A 23,587-nucleotide genomic window follows, 5' to 3' on the forward strand; every position below is an offset into this window, starting at 1 on the left:
CTTTGCTGTCCCCCAAACCTCAGATGGATCCAGGCCTCTGTGGTTTTGTTCCCCTGTAGAAGACCAACATGCCCCACCCTCTCATCAGTATTTTTTTATTTCATTTTTCATAAAATCGTTGAAGAAAAAAAACTAAAAATAAATCCTATTCATTTTAAGGTACATCTCTAGCTGTCCTGTTCTAGGGAGCCTTCTTTTGTAGGCAGTCACCCACCTCTGACCCGGGTGTTTACCAGCAAAACCCACAACCCTACCCCACTGAGTGTCCCTTTTTGCTAGGTAATGGGTGAGTCTTGTCTCCCACACCAAGTTCTGGGGTCCCCCAAAACTTGGAAAGCGAGTGTCCACACAACATGTCTATCCCACAGGACCAAGCTGAGGGAGACTGCATGAGATGGTATCTAAGTTCTCTTCCAGCTCCAGTGTTCAAGGATTTGAAATTTGAGGATTCTTTCTAGAATGTTCCTCTGGGAAGGTCTTCAGAGTTTCCAGGTGTTTTCAGTTGGCAGACATCCACATGCTCATGAGCTGCTGACAAGAGTGCCCCCTTTTGGGGAACTGAGCCCCATGAGAAATTAGGCAGGTCAGACGTTACTGTGTGTGTGGAGGTAGAGATGAGTGTGTCCTGGAGACTGATTCCTCAAGTCAGTCATGAAATCCAGAAAGGGACTTTCGAAAATCTCATTGCATAAGCTAACCTTCTGACACACACGAACGAACACACACACACACACACACACACACACACACCACACACCTATGCCCTCTGGGGGCAGGAAAGTTCCCCCAGAAGCTCTTAAGGAGCATCCTCCTCCCCTCTTACTCAAAAAAAAAAAAAAAAAAAAAAAAAAAGTCATAATTGTGGGTTCAATGCCGCATCACAAGTCATGGCTGCCCCCACGGGGCTTCACTGAGCATCGCAGTCTCCATTGCTGTCTTCTTGGCCCCGTGATGATAAAACAAACTTCCATCTCTGGTCCCCCAAGAAAATGCAAATGTTCCTCACCCCATCCTCTTAGCTCTTTCCCCTCCAGGTACACTCTGACCCCATTCCCTTCAACAATACGTTACACCCAACGCTCCAATACACTAACACACCCATCACCCCACCAAGTGTCCCCCAGCCCTGGTGCCAGGACTCCAAATCCTCAATGGGCCTCAGTACATCCAATCTTGTCAGGTCTCAAACATCCACTCTGAACTTTAGTATATCCCCATCTCCAGACCTACCTTCTTTCTCCATCAAGGCTACAGTCACCTGGAGAGTAAGCAGATATACTTGCCAACCCAGCCCCATGATCCCCACTGTCCCTTCCATAGGCTGAGAAAGAATTAATGCATCCTAAACTAGGTCATCTTGCATGTCCTAGGTCAGTTTCTCAAAATGTGGCCAGAGAACCATGGACATCAGAATCACCTGGGGAACTGGTTAGACAGACAGGTTCCTGGGCTCCATCCAGAACTACTAAATGACTGGTGGTGGGGCCAGAAATCATATTTTCAACAAGCTTCTCTGGTGATTATTACACCAGTTCAGAATCACCGCCCTAGATGCCCAACTCATTCACTCCTAACAACTCCATGAACTTGGCTGTTACTCTACTTCAGTTAAGGAACCCAAGACATACAGAACTTAAGTAAGTTGGTGGCAGTAATACAGCCAGTCACTGTAAGGGGATTGAGGCTCATCCCTGACCCCACAGCGATGGAGCTCTTGGTGCCCAAGAATCCCTCCTGCCATAGGAGTAACCCTCTGCATGGCGGGCTCCATGCTAGGGCAGACAAGAGGCCATGTGCAGAGTAGCTCAGGTCAGAATATATGGTCCTAACAGGAGCCACATCTGGATCCATGTGTGTTTGTGCCGTGGGCAAGCTTTTCCACACCTCCGCTGCCTTCTTGCCACACAGAAGTCCCTGGCCAACTGCGACTAAGTAGAGCGGTCCCACGGGCTCCCCATAGTGGGGAGTGCGGGAAGTGCAGCTGCAGCCAGGCCGACCGCTCTGTGCCCACCATTGGCTCAGGATCCGTGTGGGATGAGGGCGCCACGTTGTGACCAAAATGGGGACTGCACATCCCAGGGGAGGGAGGAGGAACGATGGGAAGGTGGTGTTCCAGGTACAAATGTGCAGGTTCCTTGCCACTTTACTAACCCATTCTCTACTTACTGCCACACTGATCCCCATTCTAGTGCCCTTCTAAGTAACCCTTAGTCCTCCACCTTCAGAAAGCCCTGGGATGAGATTCACAGGCCAATGCTTCTTGGTACCCACAGGAAGTGGAAATAAAGCAGACCCACCCTCGATTTTCTCCCAACCTCAAAAGTACTCCAGATCCAACTGTGTTTGCTGGGGTCAGATTATACATCCCTGCCCTTCAACCCAGAACCTTGGCACCATAATTTCTAGCAAGTTGCTGGAAGTACTCAGGTCCATTGCCACGTTGGCTGCTTGTCAAAATATTCCCATTTGTCACTGACCTCCTTTAAAAAAAAGAACCTCAGAGTTGGACCCAGTATTCCAGAAGTGGCCTGACAATCTGAGAAAGCAGCGGGGTAATGGTCTCCCTTGATCTGGCTGCTCCTTTTTGGTTAATGCAATTTGTGATTGTATTAGAGGTTTTAGCAGTCACATCACATGGTCGACTCATATTGAGCTTGCAGTCAACTAAACCCCCCAGGTCTTTTCTTCATGAACTGCTGTCAAGCTGGGCCCACCCCCCACCCGGTATTTATGTCATTGATTTTGTTTTAACCTAAGTGCAGGACTCTACATTTATCCCTGTTAAATTTAATCTTGTTGGTTCCAGCCCAGTGTTCCAGCTTGTTGAAATCATTTTGAATCCTGACTCTTCCATGCAAAGTATTAGCCGCCCCTCCTAGCTCTATCCCCTGCAAACTTGATGAGCCTGCGGCCTTGGTCAGTTGTCAATAAAAAAGTCAGACAGAACACAGGCCCAGACTGAGCCCTACAGTATTCTGCTGGAGACTTCCCTCTGGTCTAGGATGACATGGATCCATTAATCAACCCTCACTGGGTCTGGCTCTTCACCAAGCAACATGACCATTTGGTTCAGATGTTTCTACTACGTCTACAGATACTGTGGGAGGCTAACTGTGGGAGGCTATTGGCTGCACTGCTGGAAATTTCTCTCGCCCCAGGCCACGACCCCAACATCATGATGATGCCCCTCTTTCCAAAGTATATAGTGTCATGTATTTAACTAGAACGTTAGGGAATTACAGACTCCCAGTGGTGCTCCCTCCTGCATCTCTTGCCTCTGCAGGTATTTCTGAGCTTCAGGATCTCCAAGTGTAAGCAATTACTGCCATTTTCTATCCTATCACCCCGTGTCTTCTCGGAGACCTTATTCTCACACTTGTGCACTCCAGTATGTGCAGTGATCTCCCTCCCCTAAAAAGCATTCTACTAGCTGCCTCCCTTAACTGTAGTTGGCTTCTGCCTCCTTCTCTGGAAAATCCAATCACTACCAAACTCACCTCCCATGTTTCCTGAACCTTCAGCAATCTTCCACCCCTCAGCTGTGTAACCACACTGCCCAGACAGTGAGCAGTGAATGGTGGAGATGGGGTCAGGGTTTGGGAGTCTAAGTCAGAAGATTCACAACCAGGCCAGAGAGATCAGTTATAATCTAAAGCAGAGAGCCTGGTGGCCCTCACACAACAAAGTGAGACTGTGCTCAAATTATAAAGGTAATAATCAGAAGTTCACAGGAACTGAGACATGAGGTGAGAGCCTAGGCAAACTGTCTGGTCACAGAAAAGAGCAACATACACAGGGAAGCCCGAACCCGGGAAGTTCTTACGTATTTCCCATAGCAGTTGAGCCCTGGGGCCAAGTCAGATGGGAGGACAGCCAAGCTGGAGTGCAGACACTGAGGATAGAGAGAAGGGTGGGGCCTACATTTTTCCTGAGCCCTTACCCCAGGCTTACATCAGCTGTTAGGAACCTCAGAACCTCTGGTTCAGGGATCACACAACTCAAAAATCTATGTGGGCCAGAGAGATCACAGAAATGAAACAAACCAGGAGTAAGGCACCAAAATGAAAAGCAGCGACTACAGCAAACTGGAAGGCACACCCTCCCACCCCCCAACAGGTGGCAGCTACACAGCTCCAGCCAACTGTCATCATACAAAAAATGTAATTTTATTGTCAGATCTTCCGGTTTTCCAGAGAAGCCAAAATCTGGCTTTTTAGTGAAAGTTTATCTCAAATGCTGCCAAAGAATTTAAAAAGTTTTCAAAAAACATGTCTGTACCTCTGATTTGACTCATGCTGGCCATCTTAACTGCTGTCAGTTGCCTGGTACCTGGAGAGACTAAAGACTTTTGGCTTTGTGGTAATGCTGTAGTCACTGAGTTTTGTGATATCCACAAGGGTGACTTTTGGGTACAGAAATGACCAGAAATTAGTTTTAAAAGCTATACTCAGTTTTCAAAGTTACATATTCAAAATCCCAACTCTTGTCTAAGCTTTTAAGTTCAGCTTACAAACCTTATTATTTTGCTTATAAAACAAAGTAGTCTGATTTAATGGAAGATTATGTATTTGATTTCCTCAAGTACTTCATTTATCTGACTGAAGTAAACCTTCCCAAGTACTTAATTATTATATCTCCAACAAATTAAGTTTATAAATACAGCAAATCCAAAATCACTTAAAATGTTCCAAAACTGTATGGACACTTAGGAAGATTTCAACATAAAATTCAAGTCTAAACAAATTACTCAACACTCTTTAGTTGGTATTATAAGGTAAACCTATGAAACTGAGAGGCAAACTCTCTTCCACATGTCAAGGACTGAAAATACGAACGGCATTAGGTTCCCTAAAGCAAACGTAATAATGCTGTGGTCTCATATTCTTAAACACGTCCACCCTTCATTCTAAGTCCTCCAGCGTTAAAAGATACAGACCTATCAAAGAAGCAACGGATGCTGCCCTGTATAGTTTCAAGGTTGCCTTCTCAGATGGCTGAAGGTGTAAAACAACCAGAAACACTGGCTGGATCAGTGACTGGATTCTAAGGGGCCCAGAAAGTCCTACTTGCAGCTTCTGAAAGCCTAAAGGACCTCCATTACTTACAGAGGTGGTAACTCAGATCCCTGGGTTCCATGCTCTTCAGTACCTAACTACATTTTCTCATAGAAGTCTAGAACTCAGGGTGCCTGAGTGACTCAGTTGGTTAAGCGACTGCCTTTGGCTCAGGTCATGATCCCAGGGTCCTGGGATTGAGCCCCACTGTAGGGCTCCCTGCTCAGCAGGGAGTCCGCTTCTCCCTCTCCCCCTGCTCATGCTCTCTCTCATTCACTCTCTTTCAAATAAATAAAATCTTACTTAAAAAAAAAAAAAAAAAAAGTCCAGAACCCCAATTGGGCTACCATACACCCTCAATGGGTGATGAATATCTTTGGCTCTGAAAACACTTAAAAGTCTTTCCATCTTGGGGCACCTGGCTGGCTCAGTTGGTAGAGCATGCGACTCTTGACCTCACGGTCATGAGTCTGAGCCCGTATTGGGCATGAAGATTACTTAAAAAACAGCAAAAAAATGTCTTTCCATCTTGAGGATTCCTGCTTTTTTAATATTCTTCCTTTCTGGGAGGATCACAACCCTTACAGGTATTAAAATGATAGCTGGCTAAATACAAGATTTCTTCACAACTTTGACTTTTAGTCACAATTCCTATGGTTCCCCTGGCAGAACTCTATAGTCTTCTCACCCTTCATTTACTGTCTGTCCTCCACTCCATACTCCACCCACTCCAAAGCCCTTGCTCCACTGCCTTTCCCTCTACCTCTAGCACTGAGCACCCACCTTATTTCTTGAAATTCTCACCTCTCGATATCATTCTTGGTTCACCTGCCCCTATGCGGACCAGATAACCAGAGTATCCCTACTCCATCCCCAATATAGTGAAGTCCTGCCCCCTTCTCAATTCTCCCCCACTCACACTCACACTTTTTTAAGGCAACCAATCTCACCCTGGAAAAGAAGAGAAATTCTGATATTACTTGTTCATACTAAGGCATGGATAACCGAGACCTTTTATGTTGGGTAAACTGGATGCTTCCTAAGGGGAAAAGAAATGAAAGATAGGGAACAAACATTTACTGAGCGCTTACTAGGTAGGCACTGGGCAGTGAGCCATTTCACTTGAGGTGTCTCATTTATTCCCAATAACCACACGAAGGGGCCCGTTAAGAAACCAAAGCTCAGATACAGTAAGTGATCTGACCACCTCAATACTGGGAATGGTGAAATCAAGATTCAAACCTGGTCCATGCAACTCCAAAACTTGCCCTTTCTCACCACACTGCTTTTCCTTCTTCAATCAAAATCCTTCCTAGTCAAATGGTGGCAGAATGAAAGGACAGTGACCTGGTGGGAAATGCTGCCTTACCATTTCTGCTGGAGACGTAGCTCTAATCTGTGAACTCTTACAATTCTGTAATCCATCCGCTCTGGAAAAGCTCTCCTAAACCCTCACCCCCAAAAATGAAAACACAGTGCTCAGTTTAGACAGCATTTTCACATATATTGTCCCATTGCTCCTGTAAGCGAGGCAGTAACAGTTATTAGCCAATTTTAAAGATGAGGGGATTAAAGCTTAGAGACAAACATGCCCAAAGTCACCCAGCCTGTGAAAAGTACACCTAAGATTCACACATAGGTTCACTGTCCCTGAACCTTGTGTTCTTTCCACTCAGCCAGTGTCCTCCACAGACACTCTCCTACCCCATTTCCTTTGTTCTTCTGGGGATTAGGTGGTAAACTAGAGCCTAGGTCTTTGCTTCTGTTCCTCAAGACCCATCCTGGCAAAACAATCTTTGTCCCAGCCCTGCCTTTCACAGACATTCAGGCTCTTACAAAGCCTTATGATCTTTTCCATTTTGCTCCCCCACCAACCCATCTCTTCTGAGATTCTGCTTCGAGCACTGTATCCTGAGAAAGCAGGATCCCAAAAGCCCTGCTGCCAGCAGTTTCCTTCTCTCCAAGCACCAACTGAACACTGTTCACACTCAGGTCTTCATAATAAACCATCTCCTAAGTACCCACACTGAACTGAGTATCTTTAAAACTAAAAAAATTTCCACATACACTTTAAACAGCAGTGCAAGCCATATGCTATTTCCCACAGGTGAAGTGGCCAAGACCAAGAACTCTTAAACTCACCTAAGGATAGAGTCAGGAAGTAGCAAATAGGGATTTCAAACCCAGGAGGGACATCTAACGCCTCTACTCTTACCAAGATATCACACAAACCCTTGTGAAAACAATGACCACAGTGACACTAAAGTGGGTAGGATTTTGCTCAAACAACATAGTCAAAAGCTCACTATCTGAAAACTCAGAGGGAACCTTCTTAAGCCCATGGTCCTGCTGCCTCTAGACTAGTATGGCGGCCTCTGCACCAAGCTCCATCTCTCCCGCGTTCCTGCCTGTTTTGCTGCCAGCCTGCACACATCTTCAGTGACACCTACCCCCCTGGCAGCAGTTCTGATGTTTTCTACTGTCAATAACATTGTGTTTTGGGTGTTTTTAATATTACAGAAAAGAGCTTTTGGAAGATCATTCCCCAGTTATGGTGGTATGATAGGGTCCTTGTGAAACAGGTCACTGAGAAGGGGTAGGGACAGGTAACGAGCAGGAAAGTTTATGCTCATACCTCTGCTCTGCTCATAAATCAACAACTGGTCTTGCCCTGAGACTAGAAGCAGGAACTTAACTGGAAAGCTATATGGGGAAGAGAGGTAAAAGCTTTGAAAGACAGAAGGCCTGGGCCTTGCTATGGAACCGTCACTCTGCTAAAACTTTCTTTACAAACCTTATTTCACACAGCCCTGACAAGATAGGTAATGTTAACCCCATACATACAAATGAGTTACAAGCAGTTTGCCATTTGCCCAAGGTCATACAGAATGACAGATCCAGGATTCAAAGCCAGGTATGCAAAGCCTTCATTCTCAACCACTACCCTATGTTGTGCTATACACTAAATACTACAAAGATAATAAAAACCTAGCCCAAATATAGTTTAGATTTTGGGTTAAAGAGCAGAGCTTCCCTTAAGGGCAGAACTGACCTCAATGACCAGTAGGTTTTAAGCAAACTGAATACAACACAGCAACATTTTCTGGGGCCAAGGAAAAGGCTTCCAAGGCCCAGAGCAAAGAAATCTAGAAGCAACGACGAGGTGAATACAAGGTGACTACAGGATGGCCTATAGTCCAGAAATGACTTGGCACAAACTAGAGAGGGGTCTTTCTCACCCATGAGGCTAGGGAACAAGGTCAGAGGAAAGAGGTTGTGCATGGCCACAGAGGGGGATGGCAGAGAGGCTTGGCTTGGCTCATAGTGGGGAGGAAGGGAGTGGCTGGGGGTGGGGGCAGACCTGAGATCAGAAGGATCTCAGTGTGGAAAAGGCTGAGAATTCCAGGCAGCCAGACTAAATCTCAGGCTGACGTCTGAGTAACTGTATCCAGAATCTCTTCTAAGTAGGGTGACAGAGTAGCTCCAGAGGCCAGAATGCAAACAGATTTCTGAGCAAGAGGACAGTGGAAAGGCTACAAAGGGGCAAGTCCAATCCATCTGCACTCCAGGACAAACCTGGGCCGGCAACCAAAATGATTTCCAAAGATTTCTATGGCTAACCAAAGGGTTTTCTTCTTTTGGGGTCCATCACCCAGCTCCTTCCTAGGAGTTATTAACAGAGCCCTTAAACACAGAGGAGCAGAGTGTTTGGCAACTGGGAAAGAAGCCAGAGGAGAAATGTATGCTCTTCACTACTCCCCAGCCCCTGGTTATCTTCTAGATATCAACTTAGACTATGTTACTTCCCAGAGGAAGCCTACCGTGAACACCTAGCTTCTCTTCTGTGCGTCGGTAATGCCAATGGCCTGCTTGGTGTTCCCATCGAACTGAGAGCACATGGGTACAAACTAGTACAGGGTCTGGAACAGAAATGCTCCAGGGCACTCTGCAAATGGTGGCTATTAAGATTCCAGTCTGACATTTTTCTGGATTTTCTTCTCAGTATCTCAATACCTTTCTGCCCTAGAACCTCTCAACACACGTATCATTTAAATACGTTGAAGTTCACGGAATAAAACTGAACGAACGGGGCCCAACTTGATTGCCTTGGTGTCTCATGACATGAAGCTGACATAGCTTCTCCAGGGGTGATGGGAACCCATTCAGCTGCCCTCACCCTCAAATGGTGTAAGGAGAGCCCATACCTGATGGCTTCTCACCCTCGCCCTGGGCTGGTGTGGTGAGTGGTAAAGTCTGGTTCACCAGGCAGAAGGCATCAGACAATTCCATTTCCCTCCCTCTAGGACAGGTTTAGGTACCAAGGACCTTTTGTCGGCCCCCAACTCAAAATGGGTGTCTCCACGGTATTTTCCTTGTTCTTTCCTATGGTTTTCTTGAAAAAGAAATCACTGGAAATCTGCTTACAAATCACTGAAATCAAGTGTACGAGTAAGTCACATAATACATGTTCACCACCACCACCGCAGCTACTCACTAAATGCTTGCTAGGCACCGTGCTATGGAAACAATGGAAAGCTTTCCATTGTTTCAGTTAATCCAACAACCATGAGGTAGATTTTCAACACTACCCTTCACCCCAATACGTATCATTAGAGTTCAGGAAACTGAGGCTCAGAAAGGAGAAGTCAATCAACAAGGTCAAACCAGCTGGTAAGCAGCAAAGCTACAAATCTGAACCAAAGACATGTGACTCCAAAATCCATGCTTTAAAAACACTATGCTAGATTGTTTCTCACTGGAAGTTAAAGGTCATACACTCCTTCCCCAAATACTACCTGAAATCCAGACTTCAGGTGGGGAAGAAAGGAAGGCCTCATTTTTTTCACCTCTTTAATCAGCTTTTGTACTTAAACACTTGGAAAAGTGAAGACAACCTGGGTAAGCTGACCAACGAGTCCCTCTCGCCTGCTACCCCAGCTTCCATGGCTTTTCTCATCTAAGACCTCCGATCCTTACATAAAACTACCCAATGTGCTGTTTCCCCTCCAGTAAACGCTGGAATGCAGAGGTCAGCCGAACTTGGTGACTCGGAGCATTGCCAAAGACACCTGAGAGAAACTAGGAGTCAGTCACAAGATGCCCACCCTCCCTGAACTGCTTGCTGGACCATAAGGCACACAGATCCATTTAGATGGAAACACAAAACTGCTTCTTCCATCCTGGCTTGCCAGGCCTGGCCCCACTCCCGGGATTCTTCTACCCAATCCCTCCTCACTGGCTCTCCACTGTCCAAGACTTTAGGTACCCTCCCCTTACCCACCTCTGGAAGCCCCATGGACCATTGATCCCTGGGCCTCAAGGCTGCCAGTGTCTAAGGCCACATCCCCTGGAAACGTGCCAAAAGTGCTCAGCTTGGCTCCACTGAGGACCCCAAGACCTATGAGGATTAAACAGAGATGGCTGAAGACTTGCAGAATGGCCACCAGAGTTAGAAAAGCTAAACAGGCTGCATAGAATTAACAAAGGAATGCTAAGAGGGCAGAGCAGATAAGGAACAAATGGACTAACCTCAGGTTGAAAAGGGAAGATAACCCAAAGATGCCCAGGGCTGAGCCCAGGGGGAAAGATCCTAAAGAAAGTCTATCCAAACACTTACAGCCATGGGGTTCCTGAAAAGCTTGAGAGGACACCAGAGAAGTCCACATGGACTGGAGGATGACCACTGAAGGTTCCAGAGGACGATGAGAACAGGGCTGAAAGGCCAGGGCCTCTGGAACCCCAACTGCCACTTCTAGATGCACCCCAGCATCCACCCTGTTTGGATAAAACTACTCACTGAGGGCTATTTCCTGTCGCCCTACTAAACTCTGCATCCAATCTGGAAGGGTAGAAGCCTCAGAGGTAGGGAATTTACCAAGGCAGAGACACAGTACTGTCTGTGAGAAGTTCCCATTCTGAGAGGAGACAAAGAACCACCCGTGTCTAACCCACCACATACAAGTCACAAAACTGAGGAACAAATACCAACTACTGCAAATTAATATAGTCTTCAAAGTGTGAAAACAGATGAAGAATGCACACTGACGTGCCACGGAACCTGGGAAAATCCAAGTTGGGACTCTCCACACCTTAGGACTCAGCCCACTAGAAGTAAACTCATCACCTGTTCACACGCCTGGGTGGGGCCTCAGTGCCCTCCAGCAACTACCACACTACGGGTCTGCACTGACTGGGAAAAACCAACATTGCTGGGAGGCCTGGAGTGAAGAGTCCCTCCCTGGGGAGCCCAGGGACTTGGAAGAGCCTGGGGGCAGAGCTTGCTCTCTACTAATCTTCCTCTCTCAACAATCTCTCAACTCTTCCTCACAAGGTGCAAGATTCATGGCTTCATAACCTCTGGCTGTTTAGTGTGGTTTCCTCTCCAACTAAGTAGAAGCTCCTAGAGGATAAAAACTAGGTTTTCTCCACATCCTGCAGTGCTGGAATGTAACAGACATTTGTCAAAGATGGGGTATCTGGAGTGTTGATTAAAAGACTTTTTCCACAAACACCAAACACGTCAACAGTATTCTTTGCCCTATCACTTGCACTTGACACCCATCTATCTCTCTTTGATGGCTCATGCCTATACCCGCCCATTACTGTATCCACCTCAGCCTACCTAGGCTTTGTTAAGAAACATCAGCTCAGCCTGCTTGTGGGAACAGTGGAAGCGTACTGGCCCAAGAGTCTCTGGTGGGGGCAGAGGGAGGGTCTCCCCACACTGGGCTTGCCCACTGATAAGGATCCTTCCCTTCTCTGTCTCCTAACAGATTCAGATTAATGATCACTCATTCCTAATTGTCAAATTTCTTTTCCTTCATCCTGTGTCTAATCACCAGTGACAGAAACCATTACGCAAATGAGAGCAGACGACTTCCCCCAACTGTTCGCGTTGGTAAAAACCTTGTAATTTAGAGCTCTGATTTGTAGGAGAAGCTGGTCTCCCCCAGGCATCCTGGGCATCTGCTCAACTGATGCCCAGAACAGTCCCTCCTCCCTCCCCCGAACTCCAACCCCCCAACAAATATTTGACTTCACAAAAGAGTAGCTTCGCATGTACCTGCTGATGTAAAAATGGGAGCCTGTAATACAGCTGACTTCCATTCAGGTCCAAAGCCCCACCTTCCCTTGGTGTGTCTGCCTCCACACTGCTGGTTAGCATAGGAGTAAGCAACACAGCAGATATGTTTCCTTAGCCGCAAGTAGAATTTGAGCCTAAACAGCCCTAACTCAGCCCTAAGTGAAGGGAGGAGACTAGATCTCTTCCTTGGGGGAAAGGGAGGCAGCAGAACATGAATCAATGTTCTCAGTTATAATTTAGAACGGGATCTTCAATCTTATAGGTGCAGAAGCAAGCTGGGAGAAGTTATGGTACCTATTCAAGGACAAATAATGCACTGGGATCTAGAACTCAGTTTCCCCACAACTCCTTCCAGCACTCTTAACTCAGAACAGGCCTTCCCAGTAGTTTTCCCAAGAGGTCTTTAGCTGGAGCCCAAAAGAGCTTTTACCCTGAGCCATATCTTGTGCACCCTCTTGGGACTGCCTAGTGAGATCTGAGGACAGCCTGTAGTACAAGGGAGGCGGTAAGGTAGGAGAACCAACAGTTTGGTGGAAAGGAGGCAGGAGGTTCGTGGTCAAATTAACACTAGGTTCAAATCCTGATTGCTACTAATCACTGAAACCTCTCTGAGCCTGTTTCTTTAGCTGTGAAATGAAAATACCTACCCTGCAGGATAGTGAGGAACAAAAATAAAAGCACCAGGCTGATACTGAGTGTCTAACAGTCAGGGTCACTATTATATTACGCAAGGGTCAGGACCAATCCTGTAAAGGACCCTCCCCCTCGGTCGCCTTAGGTCAGATCTGTGTCAGCACAGCACCCAGCCAGGATCAGCTGAGTGGCACATGCCTTCCTGCTGCACATCACCCAAATCTTTGAGGGCTGAGCCAGGAACACAGCAGACCTGCTAAGGAGACAAAATAATCTGCTTTCTTTCAAAGTCTGATTGTGGTCAAGTTTATCCTGTCTGCCTTGTTTTCTTTGCTGCACTCCTCTTTCCCAAGAGATGGAGGGATGGAGATCACTGCAATCACATTTTCCAGCATTGGCTATATTTGAAAGAACTACACTTGAGAAGGTACCATGTTTGCACACCCACGCTGCAGCAGAGAACCCCAGAATGGGGTACTAAAAATAAACACCCCTACCCAAAATACACACACAGGTGCACACATGCACACACATACATCCTCTCAGTCCATCAGTGCGCTGTAACTGTAAACTGAGCTTCGGGGGTTAGAGCCACAGCTCAGATGCTGAAAGTAAACCTTTGGCAAAAAAAAAAAAAAAAAAAAAGGAAAAAACCCCAGAGTTTTCCAACTCCTCTTTCCTTCCAGAGAGAAGGGGCATGGAGATGGGAGTGGAGGTGAGAAGACACAGGGCCACAGGGCCACTACACTGCCCAATTCCAGCAGCCCCAGTTCCACTGAATCATGTGACCGATGGCCCTTTGAGTTGTGCAGTGCTCAGCTGTAAGATGCAGCCCTGAGAGGGGTTCCCACAAGTAATAATGAACAGGAAAAGAAATGCCACTTCTACGCTCTATCATCAGTTGCCCTGACTTTCAAGGGTGTTTGTGGAACATTACAATGGGGTCTGGCAGAGGCGCTGGCTTTAAGAGGCAAGGCTGTTTTTGTCCTTGCCCTGAGGTGGATGACAGGTGGTAAGTTAGCTGCCTAAACTTGACCCCATTTCATTTACTCCGCCAGGAAGCTCCGCAAGAGTAGAGGACGTGGCCTGGGCAGGGAGGGTCACAGGACCTAGAGGCTCTAGCCAGTCAGCCTCAGGTAGGTTGCAGTGAGACCCGACCAACGTCCAATGGCTTTAAAAGCTTTAGGCTAGGTCAGACAGCACTTCCCTGGGGCTCACGCTGTATGTCCCACTGGACAAGGTTATGCAGTGGAGAAACTTAGTAAGCAGAGAGGCAGGCTAGCGTGGACATGGACACGTGTGCGAGCACGCACACACATATCACACACACATCCACATAGAGGCTTACACCCCTAGAACCTAGAGAAGCCACTACTAGGAGAACTCCCTTGGTACTCAGCACAGGGAGCAAGAGCTGGTGCTGAAAGAGAGAAGCTGTATGTGTCTGCGATTTGGAACTTATACATAATCCTTGGCTCTAATGTCCCAAGGCTCTTTTCTATGTATGGCTTGAGCTTAAAGGTCCAAGTTGGAACTCTAATTCTCTCACAGGAAGGCTATCTAGGCTCTCAGAGGCAAGCCTCCCTCTCACTCTCCCCATTAAGAGCCCCAGTAACCATTCCCACCCAGCCTAGAGCCTGACTCTGTGAAAACTGGAAGGAGGCAGATTGACCTGATGGTCAGGAAAGCTCTGGCCCTGCAGCCCAGATGTAATGGGTGACCAAGACCGTCTCCTCTCTCTCAGGCTGAGGCACTGAGGTTGCAGGAGACAGGACTGAGAGCCAGCAGTGGCATCCTGACCCAGAAGGAGAAAGCAAGGAACAGATACATACACGCGTGTGCATGCACACACACGCACACACATCCGAGGGTTGACAGACTGACACACACAGACGTGATGACAACCAGAAGCTGGGACTCCACACACTGAATGCAGGACTTTAGGGGGGGCAGAGAGGGAAGATGCTGGGGCACAGAGGCAAGGGCAAGAAGTCCCTCCAAATGGGAGTGGAGCGCCAACCACCCTGCCTTGCCCCAAACACCTGCCTCCAGGGCCATGGCAAGAGTCCAGTCCATTAAGTGCAGCGTGCAATACTAGCGCTTGGAGTCTCCTGTCCTCATCAATGAAGCGGTGTGGACGGGCTAGCAGTCACCTGGCAGGAGGCCTCGACTCCTGGCAGGCTAGTTGTATCGACCCTTGATCATTGTGTTCAACAAGGGCCCCACCTGTGAAGAGACATGAGGAGCCAGTCAGAACTGCCTGTCCCCTAGCCCTGGAGCCAGACATGGTGTGTCTGGAGGCATTCTATGTCCAGCCAAGGCAGGGACAAGGCTTTCATTCAATCTTATAAACCCACTAACCTACTCTCTTCCTGGAGAATATTCCAGGACATTGCCCTCTCCTCTGGGTCCATCCTGTATTACCTTCCCTCTCACAGTACCCTATAAATAGGACCAAACTGACAGACAGAAGGTCAGAGGAGCCAACAATCCCCCAAAACCCAAGAGTGCCTGCATGTTTCTTAAATGAGCTTTAAGAAGGTTAAATGCCTCTGTATCCTGAACCGGTCACCTGCAATCGGGGCTGGTGCCACCTCCCAATCCCACAGGTCCTCTGGATGCTGAGGCTACCCACAGGAAGAAGGCAAGAGCATTACAAATATCTCCCCTGGGTACCCAATGGGCCACTGGCACACCTGTGTGGGAAGCAGGTCTCAACATTACCCAGAGCAGCCTTGGCACAGCTGGGAGAGCATGAGGAGATGCTTTACTGCTCGCTTCCCATTCCAGAAGAATCCCCTCAGGGGTCCCCAGCTGGCACACAAGCCCCATGGGGAACATTACCACTAGCATGGAACAGATTATAATTGATCCACCAGTCAAGCCCAGCTCTCACCAGAAAACAAAGATTTTCTGAACACGCCCATAACCTCTATGGAGAGAAAGGACACCAGATACTGAAACAGAGCTATGGAAAATGTGACACCAATCCTGACTTTCCCTGATCACTCTGCCCACTGGGCCACAGGAGTGCCACCTTGGGGCAGCCACATACCTCTTGTGGGTTCCCCAAGGCCTCTCCAAGCATCTTCTCAATGTTTCTCATTATGGCCACTTTCTGATGGGCTTTGAGAGGATATTCAATTCTCTTAGGGGTGGGGGCCCCCTGTAAAGGAAGCAGCAGCTCAGGAAATGCCTTTAGCAGCAGGCTTCAGTGTAACCCACCATTTTAGCGCCTTGACCCCTTCTAAGAAACCCAGTTCAATCCCATCCCTCTCCATCTTCCCAAAGACCTGGGAATCACTTTCAGAGAGAGCCAACCTCCCCACCCTGCCCCCAACTCATTTATTACACCTACCTCACCCCAATCCCACCTGGGGGAAAAAACCCATATTCACCTTATACCAGAAGTTCACAGTGATGGTAATCCCCCCATTTAGTAATGACTCTATGTGATGCCACCTGCAAGAAAATAGACATGCTCCTGTTTGCCACCAATATTCTTTAGAGGGAGGGAGGGAAAACTAGGTAAAGTCCGGCTAAAGCAAATAACAAGGACATTATCTTTACACTCATCCTGTCAAACACACCCGGGACCAGAGGCAGTGGTGTTCAGTTCAGTCTCCAAATAAAAAGAACCAAGAACAGTTTCTCCAGCCTCAACCCTCTGGGATCCCTTTGGACCTGACGAATTGTCATCTTGTCCTAGAGACTGGGTTGCCATTTCCCCCATGTTCAGTACGCTCACATCTGGATATGCCAACCTTTCTGTAGATCACATAAGACCAATCTTGCCACAACTCAGAAAGGACACAGATACAGCTTTCCGGGGAATGGGAAAGAAAGCTCCCAAGAAGCCCCCAGTCCTAGTCCCCTCCTCACCAGTACATTGGGATATAAAGAACATCACCAGGGCCAACCACTGTTTCATAACCAACCACGTTCTGGAAATTGGGGAACCTCTCGTAGTCAGGATTGTCAAAGTCCACCTGAGAGGTTCAAGAGAAAGAAAAAAAAAATCAGTCAATCACCAAATCTTTATTAATAACTGTGATGTGCTAGTTTGGTAGTGATAAAAAGATGGCTTTAAGAAAAAAAGATGTGTTTAGAATTTATATCCAGCAGAAGATACCACATGTTTATTAAACATACACACTCTCTCTCAGAGGATAGTACAAGACAGGCCATGCTTGAAGATTAAGTGATGAAGAATCCTGGGCCTCAGTGCTCCTAAGGTCAGAAGCCAATCATTGCAGCCTGCAGGTCAGAAAACCTACTCACGGCCTGCAGATATGAGGAATGAAGATGCATCCTTCAACCAAATCTTCTGAAACCTTCTCCCACACACATATTCCTGCCAGCAAGACCTCCTACAGGAAGTGGGTAGGCAGTTTTCTCAAGAAAGGAGAGGACCTCTCTGGTTGGCCATAAAGTCAACCATATACTTCTTACAGATCCAGGAAAGACAGTAAATGACATATGACAATTCTGTTCGCCCTTCTCCTTATCAAAAAGTAGCAGCATCCATGACAACAGAAAACAATTATTAAATCCAATGGAGATATACACATTCAAACAGGGTAACCAGAGTCCACCAGAATCAGTGATGGGGTCTGCCCTCCAGAATTAGCTCAACGGAACTGTACATCCTTATAAACATCTGGAGACCCCACAAGGGCCTGGAATATGTACGCTACACTTTAAATTACCCTGAGTTTATCCACAGTGAAGGAGAAAGACAGGCCAACCTTGGCTCCCAAAGGAGTTCTCTACCCTCCTCAGACCACACAAGCTCACCTGGCTCTGTCTGTCACATGGGTGATGAACAGGATATGGGTACAGGCACTCGAACTGATCCGGAGGGAATAAAATGCACCGCTTGTAGCCTTTTATCTGAGCAAAGAAGTTCTGCTGCTCATCATAGTGAGCAGGTGTCACATTTCCTGTAGGAGGAAAGACATTTTCTTATTCAGAGCAGTGTCTCTATTGCATAGGCTAGAACACAAGGCCCAATGCTGGAGAGAAACCCAGCCTGCCCTCTCAGCTAAGGGTTCCCAATCAAAATTTCAAGCAGAATCAGGGAGATTGCAATTACAACTCTCAGCAAATTAGGTGTTACACTTTCAGTGGGCAATAAGTTGTTCAGAGACCATCTCTGGCTAAGGGTTCATCATCAACTGGAGCGAAGCAAACTTTCATACATGATGCTTCTGCCAGCAGCAGCACATCAAGATAATATTCGTAAGTCTGGCAAGGTAATAGACCATGTATACTTGTACTCTTCTTGACTATGGCAAGAATTAAAGGGTAGCAAAACAAGAGTAACAAACAACTGAACTGACTGGTATCAACAGTTCATGCATAATCTTCCACGGGGTTAGTCATTTTAAGTTGTATAACTATATACCTGCTTTGAGTAGCTTTTCTGGAGCTCAAAGATTCTCAACCTTTGTCTCACTTCGACACATCTGTGGGATGCAACACTTCTTAGAGCAACACTGAGGCTGTTAATTCTCATGGGAGCATGGGGAGAGCATAGCAGATTCCTGAAGCGTTGTATAATTCGAATAAAGCCAATTATTTAAAATACCAACGTGCATTAGTGCTGCCCTAGTGTATGTATGCTCCACCTACTCTTTATAACTGGGACCTCATCTGTTGTTTATTCTTTGCACAATCCCTGAGAGCTGAGGGGCCCTCTGCAGGGCATGGAATTTAAAAAACATCCCCTGGGTCTGCCTGAGTGGGCCAAGACAGCCGCCTTCTTAAATGCGGAGAGTCCATGTGCACCCTCGAAGGAGATCTGCTCTCTCATCTACCTGAGGGATCCGCTTCTGTGCACTCTACCAAAGGACAGGAAGGCAAAAGAAAAACTTATAGCTAAGTAGGTCGGAACTAGTCCTGGCAGGTTAATCAAGAGCTGATTTCAAAGGAGACAGGGTAGGGGTGCAATCCATAAGCTGCATTGCTAGAAATCTTGATTAATACTGGCAGCAAAGGATCCAAAACTGAAGAAAGGACAATCTAAGGAGAAGAGACTTCAGAACCCAGTGGTGAATGAAAACAAATAACTACTCTGCTTCCTTGTTTAATGCAATTTATTTACCATTCACTAAGTACCTACTATGGGCCTGGCCTTGAGCAAGTGCCAGAAATAAAAATAAGAATGAGACAATGACCCTGGCCAGTAAGCAGCTCTCCTTCTTTTCACTGGCGTTCAAAGGTCTCTCCTCTCATTCAAACGAAAAAGAAAGAAAGAAACAAAGAACATAGTCACATATTTGCTTGCATATGCATAAAATCCTCTAGTGGGATACACAAGCAACTAATGACATGTGGTGCCTCCAGGGAGGGCTATCGGGAGGCTGGGAAATAGGAGTGGAAGACAGATTTATCATTATACATCTATTTATACCTTTTGAATTTAACTCCATAAATACATTAACATTCAAAAGATAAAGTTCAATTTATACTGAAAAAACACACTTTCCTCTTCTACTGGAATAAATATCTTCTGAATACAGACAGATCCAATAGATAAGAACAGTTATTTCAGGACAATCCCTAACACCTGAGTATACACGCTCATGCGGCAACCAAGGAAGGAGAAAAGAAAACTAATTTTAGAGTGCATGAAACTAGCTTAATCACTTTACATACATTAACTCGTTTGATCTTCATAGCTGTTTATAAGATATTTCACAGAAGAGGAGACTGAGATTTAAAAAGTTAGGTGACTCGTTCAAAGTCATAAAGCAAATGAGTGGTGAAGACAAGCCTGGAAATCAGGTTTGTATGACTCCAAGCTATGCTGCTTTCTGAAAGATTTCTTACCTTCCATGCCAATGAGCAGCAGGTTGGATGTCAGCTGTCCCCAGCCACGCTTTCCCTGTTGCTTATTAATCCAGTTCCAGTTAAAACCCAAGAAGTCCATGACGATCTTCCGGCCCACGGTGTCATTGAGTGTTTGCTGCAGATACAACCTATGTTCCCCGAGAATAAAATCCCATTAGTGCACATACACAGTCCCTTGGCATGGCCTCCCCACATCTGGAAATCCAAATCCACACCGGCACCTCCCACAGAGACCAGCTGCAGCCATGCAAATCTTTTTTTTTTTTTAAACATTTTTTTTTCAAGGTTTTATTTATTTATTTGACAGAGATAGAGACAGCCAGCGAGAGAGGGAACACAAGCAGGGGGAGTGGGAGAGGAAGAAGCAGGCTCATAGCGGAGGAGCCTGATGTGGGGCTCGATCCCAGAACGCTGGGATCACGCCCTGAGCCAAAGGCAAAAGCTTAACCGCTGTGCCATCCAGGCGCCCCGCAGCCATGCAAATCTTAACCAAGATAGATTCTCACAGAACTGAATCCTTGCCTGTCCTTCTTTGAGCTCTGTTCAACACTAAAGTTGCTATTTTAAAGAAAAGATTCTTTTTTTCTTTTAATGTAAACTCTATACCCAATGTGAGGTTTGAACTCACAACCCCGAGATCAAGAGATGCATGCTCTACCAACTGAGCCAGCCAGGTGCCCCTAAAAGAAGTGATTCTTAACCTTTTCTGGGTCACAGCATAAATCTAAGAATCCAAGGAACGTTTCCATAAAAATGTACATACACACAGAACTTTCATACAATTTCATAGATTCCTCAACATCTACTCAGAGTCTAAAATGATTAATCAGCGTTTCTCTAGAGACCCTCAGAGCCTCAGACATCCTCTTTGGCCCTTGATGGCCATTATGACAGATCGTATTACCGTTCACCAAGATCTAGCTCCCCACCCCCTGTGGGAGAGTTAATTCTCCTGTATCCCCTTGAAGCCAAGCTTGCTTATTTAACTTGCTTTGACCAATGATATACCTACAAAAATGACTTGTGTTGCTTCCAAACTGTAATTTGAAGAACCAGTACTCTGCTAATCAACTCTAAGGTTTCAGATTGTAGCTGCTGGATCCCAAAATGAAAAAGACGACGTAAGAGCAGAGCCTCCACGTGACCTACGACAGACATGCAGCATGACTGTTGTTGTTATAAACCTAAATAAACCTTTGTTGTTTCAAGTCCCTGCCTCTGGCTTGAAATCTAGTTTACCTTAACTAATTCAGCCACCTCTCTGTAGCAGCCTTCTACAACTGAAAGCCTCATCAGGCTTTCTGAAGACCCAGGGCTCCTAATATACCGAGGAAGATCAGAAATTACTTAAGGACCGTAAAAACCCAAACACTTGCTCAAGTCCCATAATGGATACGAATAAAGGGACAAACATGAAGACAAAATATAAAAGCAGCCCTGTTCTAGTCTCAAGAATGTTACTTCAAATGGCTCAAAGGTATCTCAGTGCCTAGAATCAGGATGTTTACAGAAACATTAACTAGAAATCTTGTTAAGTTGTAAACACTAGCTACCTTTTGGGGGAAAAGGAACCCTCAAGACTCGAATGCAACCTGTGGGCTCTCCCCAGAAATTATAAAATATTCATACAAAAATTTTGTCAAGTAATTTTGAAAGAAGCAGAACACTCACCAAACATGAATCCAAACAACTCCTATTACATCTGAACAGTAAATGGTCAAAAGAGCTCAAAGAATCATAGAATTCCTGGGATCACAACAACCTGTACAATTCCAAAGTGGAATTGGCTGGTGGTAAAGTAAGCTGGTAGGGCAAAACTTGTGCATAGGAAAAAAATTTTCCTTGAATCATGCATAAAGACTACATTCATAGCTTATACTTAGCGAGGCAAACTGCTCTCCCTATGGGAGGTAAGAAACTTAAAGTGATTGAGGAACCAGGACTCATGTCTTATCTCATGCTCCTTCTAGTGCAAATGTTCATACAATGGAATTACATTCCACCAGCACCATTTAAATCAACCTCTCTCTCTCTCAACATTGGGGGTGTGTAGATGTCTGCACATACACATGTACATGCTATGTTAAATCTGAGGAAACTCAAGCAGAAGATGACTTACACCAGTCTTTGTAAGACACAAGAACCGATCAATCGCAGTTGAGACCCTGGATACTCTTTTTGGTCAAAGTTCTAGCATTATGATAACCACTAAGTGTCAGGAAGACACACAAACACAAAAAAGGTATTTCAAATCCATTCACTCAGCCGTATGCTGCTAGTAGAGTCAGGAAAAGAACTGAGGCAGGAGACTAAAGAGAAGCCCAGGGTTGGACACCAAGTGTGAGATGGAGATGGTCATTCACCATGAAGTACTCAGTGAAAGCAATTCCCCAGAAGCAATGTTATAGTGCAGAACTGAAAGCTGTCTGGGACCTACCGAAGAGGCTGTCCTCACATACAAGGATAAAAGCACAGAGAAAAAGTCACTTCTGAGTGTGTCTTGTGTTTGCTATCTCTAGTACAATGTGGAAATCCCTATCAACCAAGTCTGATCTCCCCTAATCTAAAGGACCCTGACATCCTTCGTCCCAGAATAACAATCTATAAAACTTTTTAGCTTTAATTGTCCCCAGCAAGCATAATATTTTAGGACACAGGGTGCAAACTGGAAATCTCAGGGCTAAATCCAATGACAGTCAGGTTTTTTTGGCACCCTGCAACATTTTTAAAAATTTGAATTAGCTGCCTACATTTAAAGGTCAAAAAATGTTTAAATAAAAATTCTAATTTCTGGCTTCTCTTGAAAATAAGAGTATGTGGCAACCTTGGGACTGCACTCCTAAATGGAAACAAGAGTCAAGTAATGACTTCTCACTCTGAACAGGGGATATGCTTTCGACTTCATTGAGTTTTCACCCAAACAACTTCTCTCATTTTGTTCACCTACCTGACCCTTCTAGGCAACTCTATCACTTTGTGAAGAAAACAAAGAACAACAGTCACAATTCAAGTCTAATTATTCTCTCATCTCTCAAGCTAGAGAACTCGTCCAACTCCTCCATATGCTCAAACAATTACAAGAAAGGAAAATGGATGCCCTAGATTCAATGGGAAGACATGATCTGGGAACTTACCTCTCTTCCCCTCCTTGCTGCTGTATATCCTGCAGTTTCTCAACAAACTCATGAAATTTCATTTCCTCCCTGTTGGACCTGGGCTTAAAGTTCTGGAAATTAGCCATCTTCTTCTCATCATAGTACAAGAACTTGTGGGTGCTGGCACTGTACACAGAGAAGTCTCCGTTGCCAATGTTCTCCTGCAGGTATTCAAGGTCCCATTTCAGAGCAGGATACACAAGATTTGTGTCTGTCAGCACCACAGGCTCCTAAGTGAAAACAACAAGTGAAAAAAAACAAATGAAGTCATCCCAAGGAGCCGGTGGATTCCTGTCCCATGACTTCAACAACTTCCCTACTTCTGAATACTTTCTCCTGTGAACAAGCACGAACTCCTTAAGTCCCATTTCTCCTCACCTCCCTCTCCATCTTCCCTTAGGCCCTGGTCCACAGCCCTGCCAGACCCCAACTTGCATCACCATTCGCCTTTGACCTCTCCTCTCAACCTGGTCCCTCCTCCCTTCCCCTTCAGACGGGGCCCCGCCTCCTACCTCATTCTCGATAAGCTCCTCCGCCCGGGGGTCGCTCTGACTCAAACGCGGGATGGGCCGGGTCGGGAAGCTATAACTACGCAGTTGGGACTCATCCCAGGTGAGGCCAGGCGCTTCGGCCTCTTCTCGGGGTTCTCCAGAACCAGAGTCCACAGCCTCCGTCGCTGTCGCCGCCATCTCCTTCGCTACAAACGGCCCCACCGGAACCGGAAGCTCCGCCTTTTCCGGATAAAACACAACGGAAACCATAGAGATGGACTGCGCGCGAGAGCGGTCCAGAGACACAAAGAACGC

The 23,587-nt window shown here is 46.2% G+C and overlaps 1 protein-coding gene across 1 annotated transcript; it reads right to left on the reverse strand.

Moving 5' to 3' along the window:
- Window positions 1-81: 81 nt before the first annotated feature.
- HIF1AN (hypoxia inducible factor 1 subunit alpha inhibitor) lies at window positions 82-23,512 on the reverse strand. Its single transcript, XM_008706886.2, has 8 exons — window positions 23,294-23,512; window positions 22,761-23,011; window positions 19,606-19,754; window positions 17,569-17,714; window positions 16,654-16,760; window positions 16,170-16,233; window positions 15,827-15,937; window positions 82-14,997 (listed from the first exon to the last, which is right to left on the reverse strand). Exons 1-8 carry the CDS (start codon window positions 23,468-23,470, stop codon window positions 14,953-14,955), a joined length of 1,050 nt encoding a protein of 349 aa, XP_008705108.1. The 5' UTR covers window positions 23,471-23,512; the 3' UTR covers window positions 82-14,952.
- Window positions 23,513-23,587: the final 75 nt, after the last annotated feature.

Source organism: Ursus maritimus, unplaced genomic scaffold (assembly GCF_017311325.1).
Source record: "Ursus maritimus isolate PB19 unplaced genomic scaffold, ASM1731132v1 scaffold_7, whole genome shotgun sequence".
NCBI lineage: Eukaryota > Metazoa > Chordata > Mammalia > Carnivora > Ursidae > Ursus > Ursus maritimus.

Coding starts and splice junctions, on each gene's coding strand:
- HIF1AN (XM_008706886.2), bottom strand. CDS start 23,470: ATGGCGGCGACAGCGACGGAGGCTGTGGACTCTGGTTCTGGAGAACCC. Junction 17,715..19,605: donor GCTGCTCATTGGCATGGAAG/GTAAGAAATCTT, acceptor TTCCTCCTACAG/GAAATGTGACACCTGCTCAC. Junction 16,761..17,568: donor CATGTGACAGACAGAGCCAG/GTGAGCTTGTGT, acceptor TGAACCTCTCAG/GTGGACTTTGACAATCCTGA.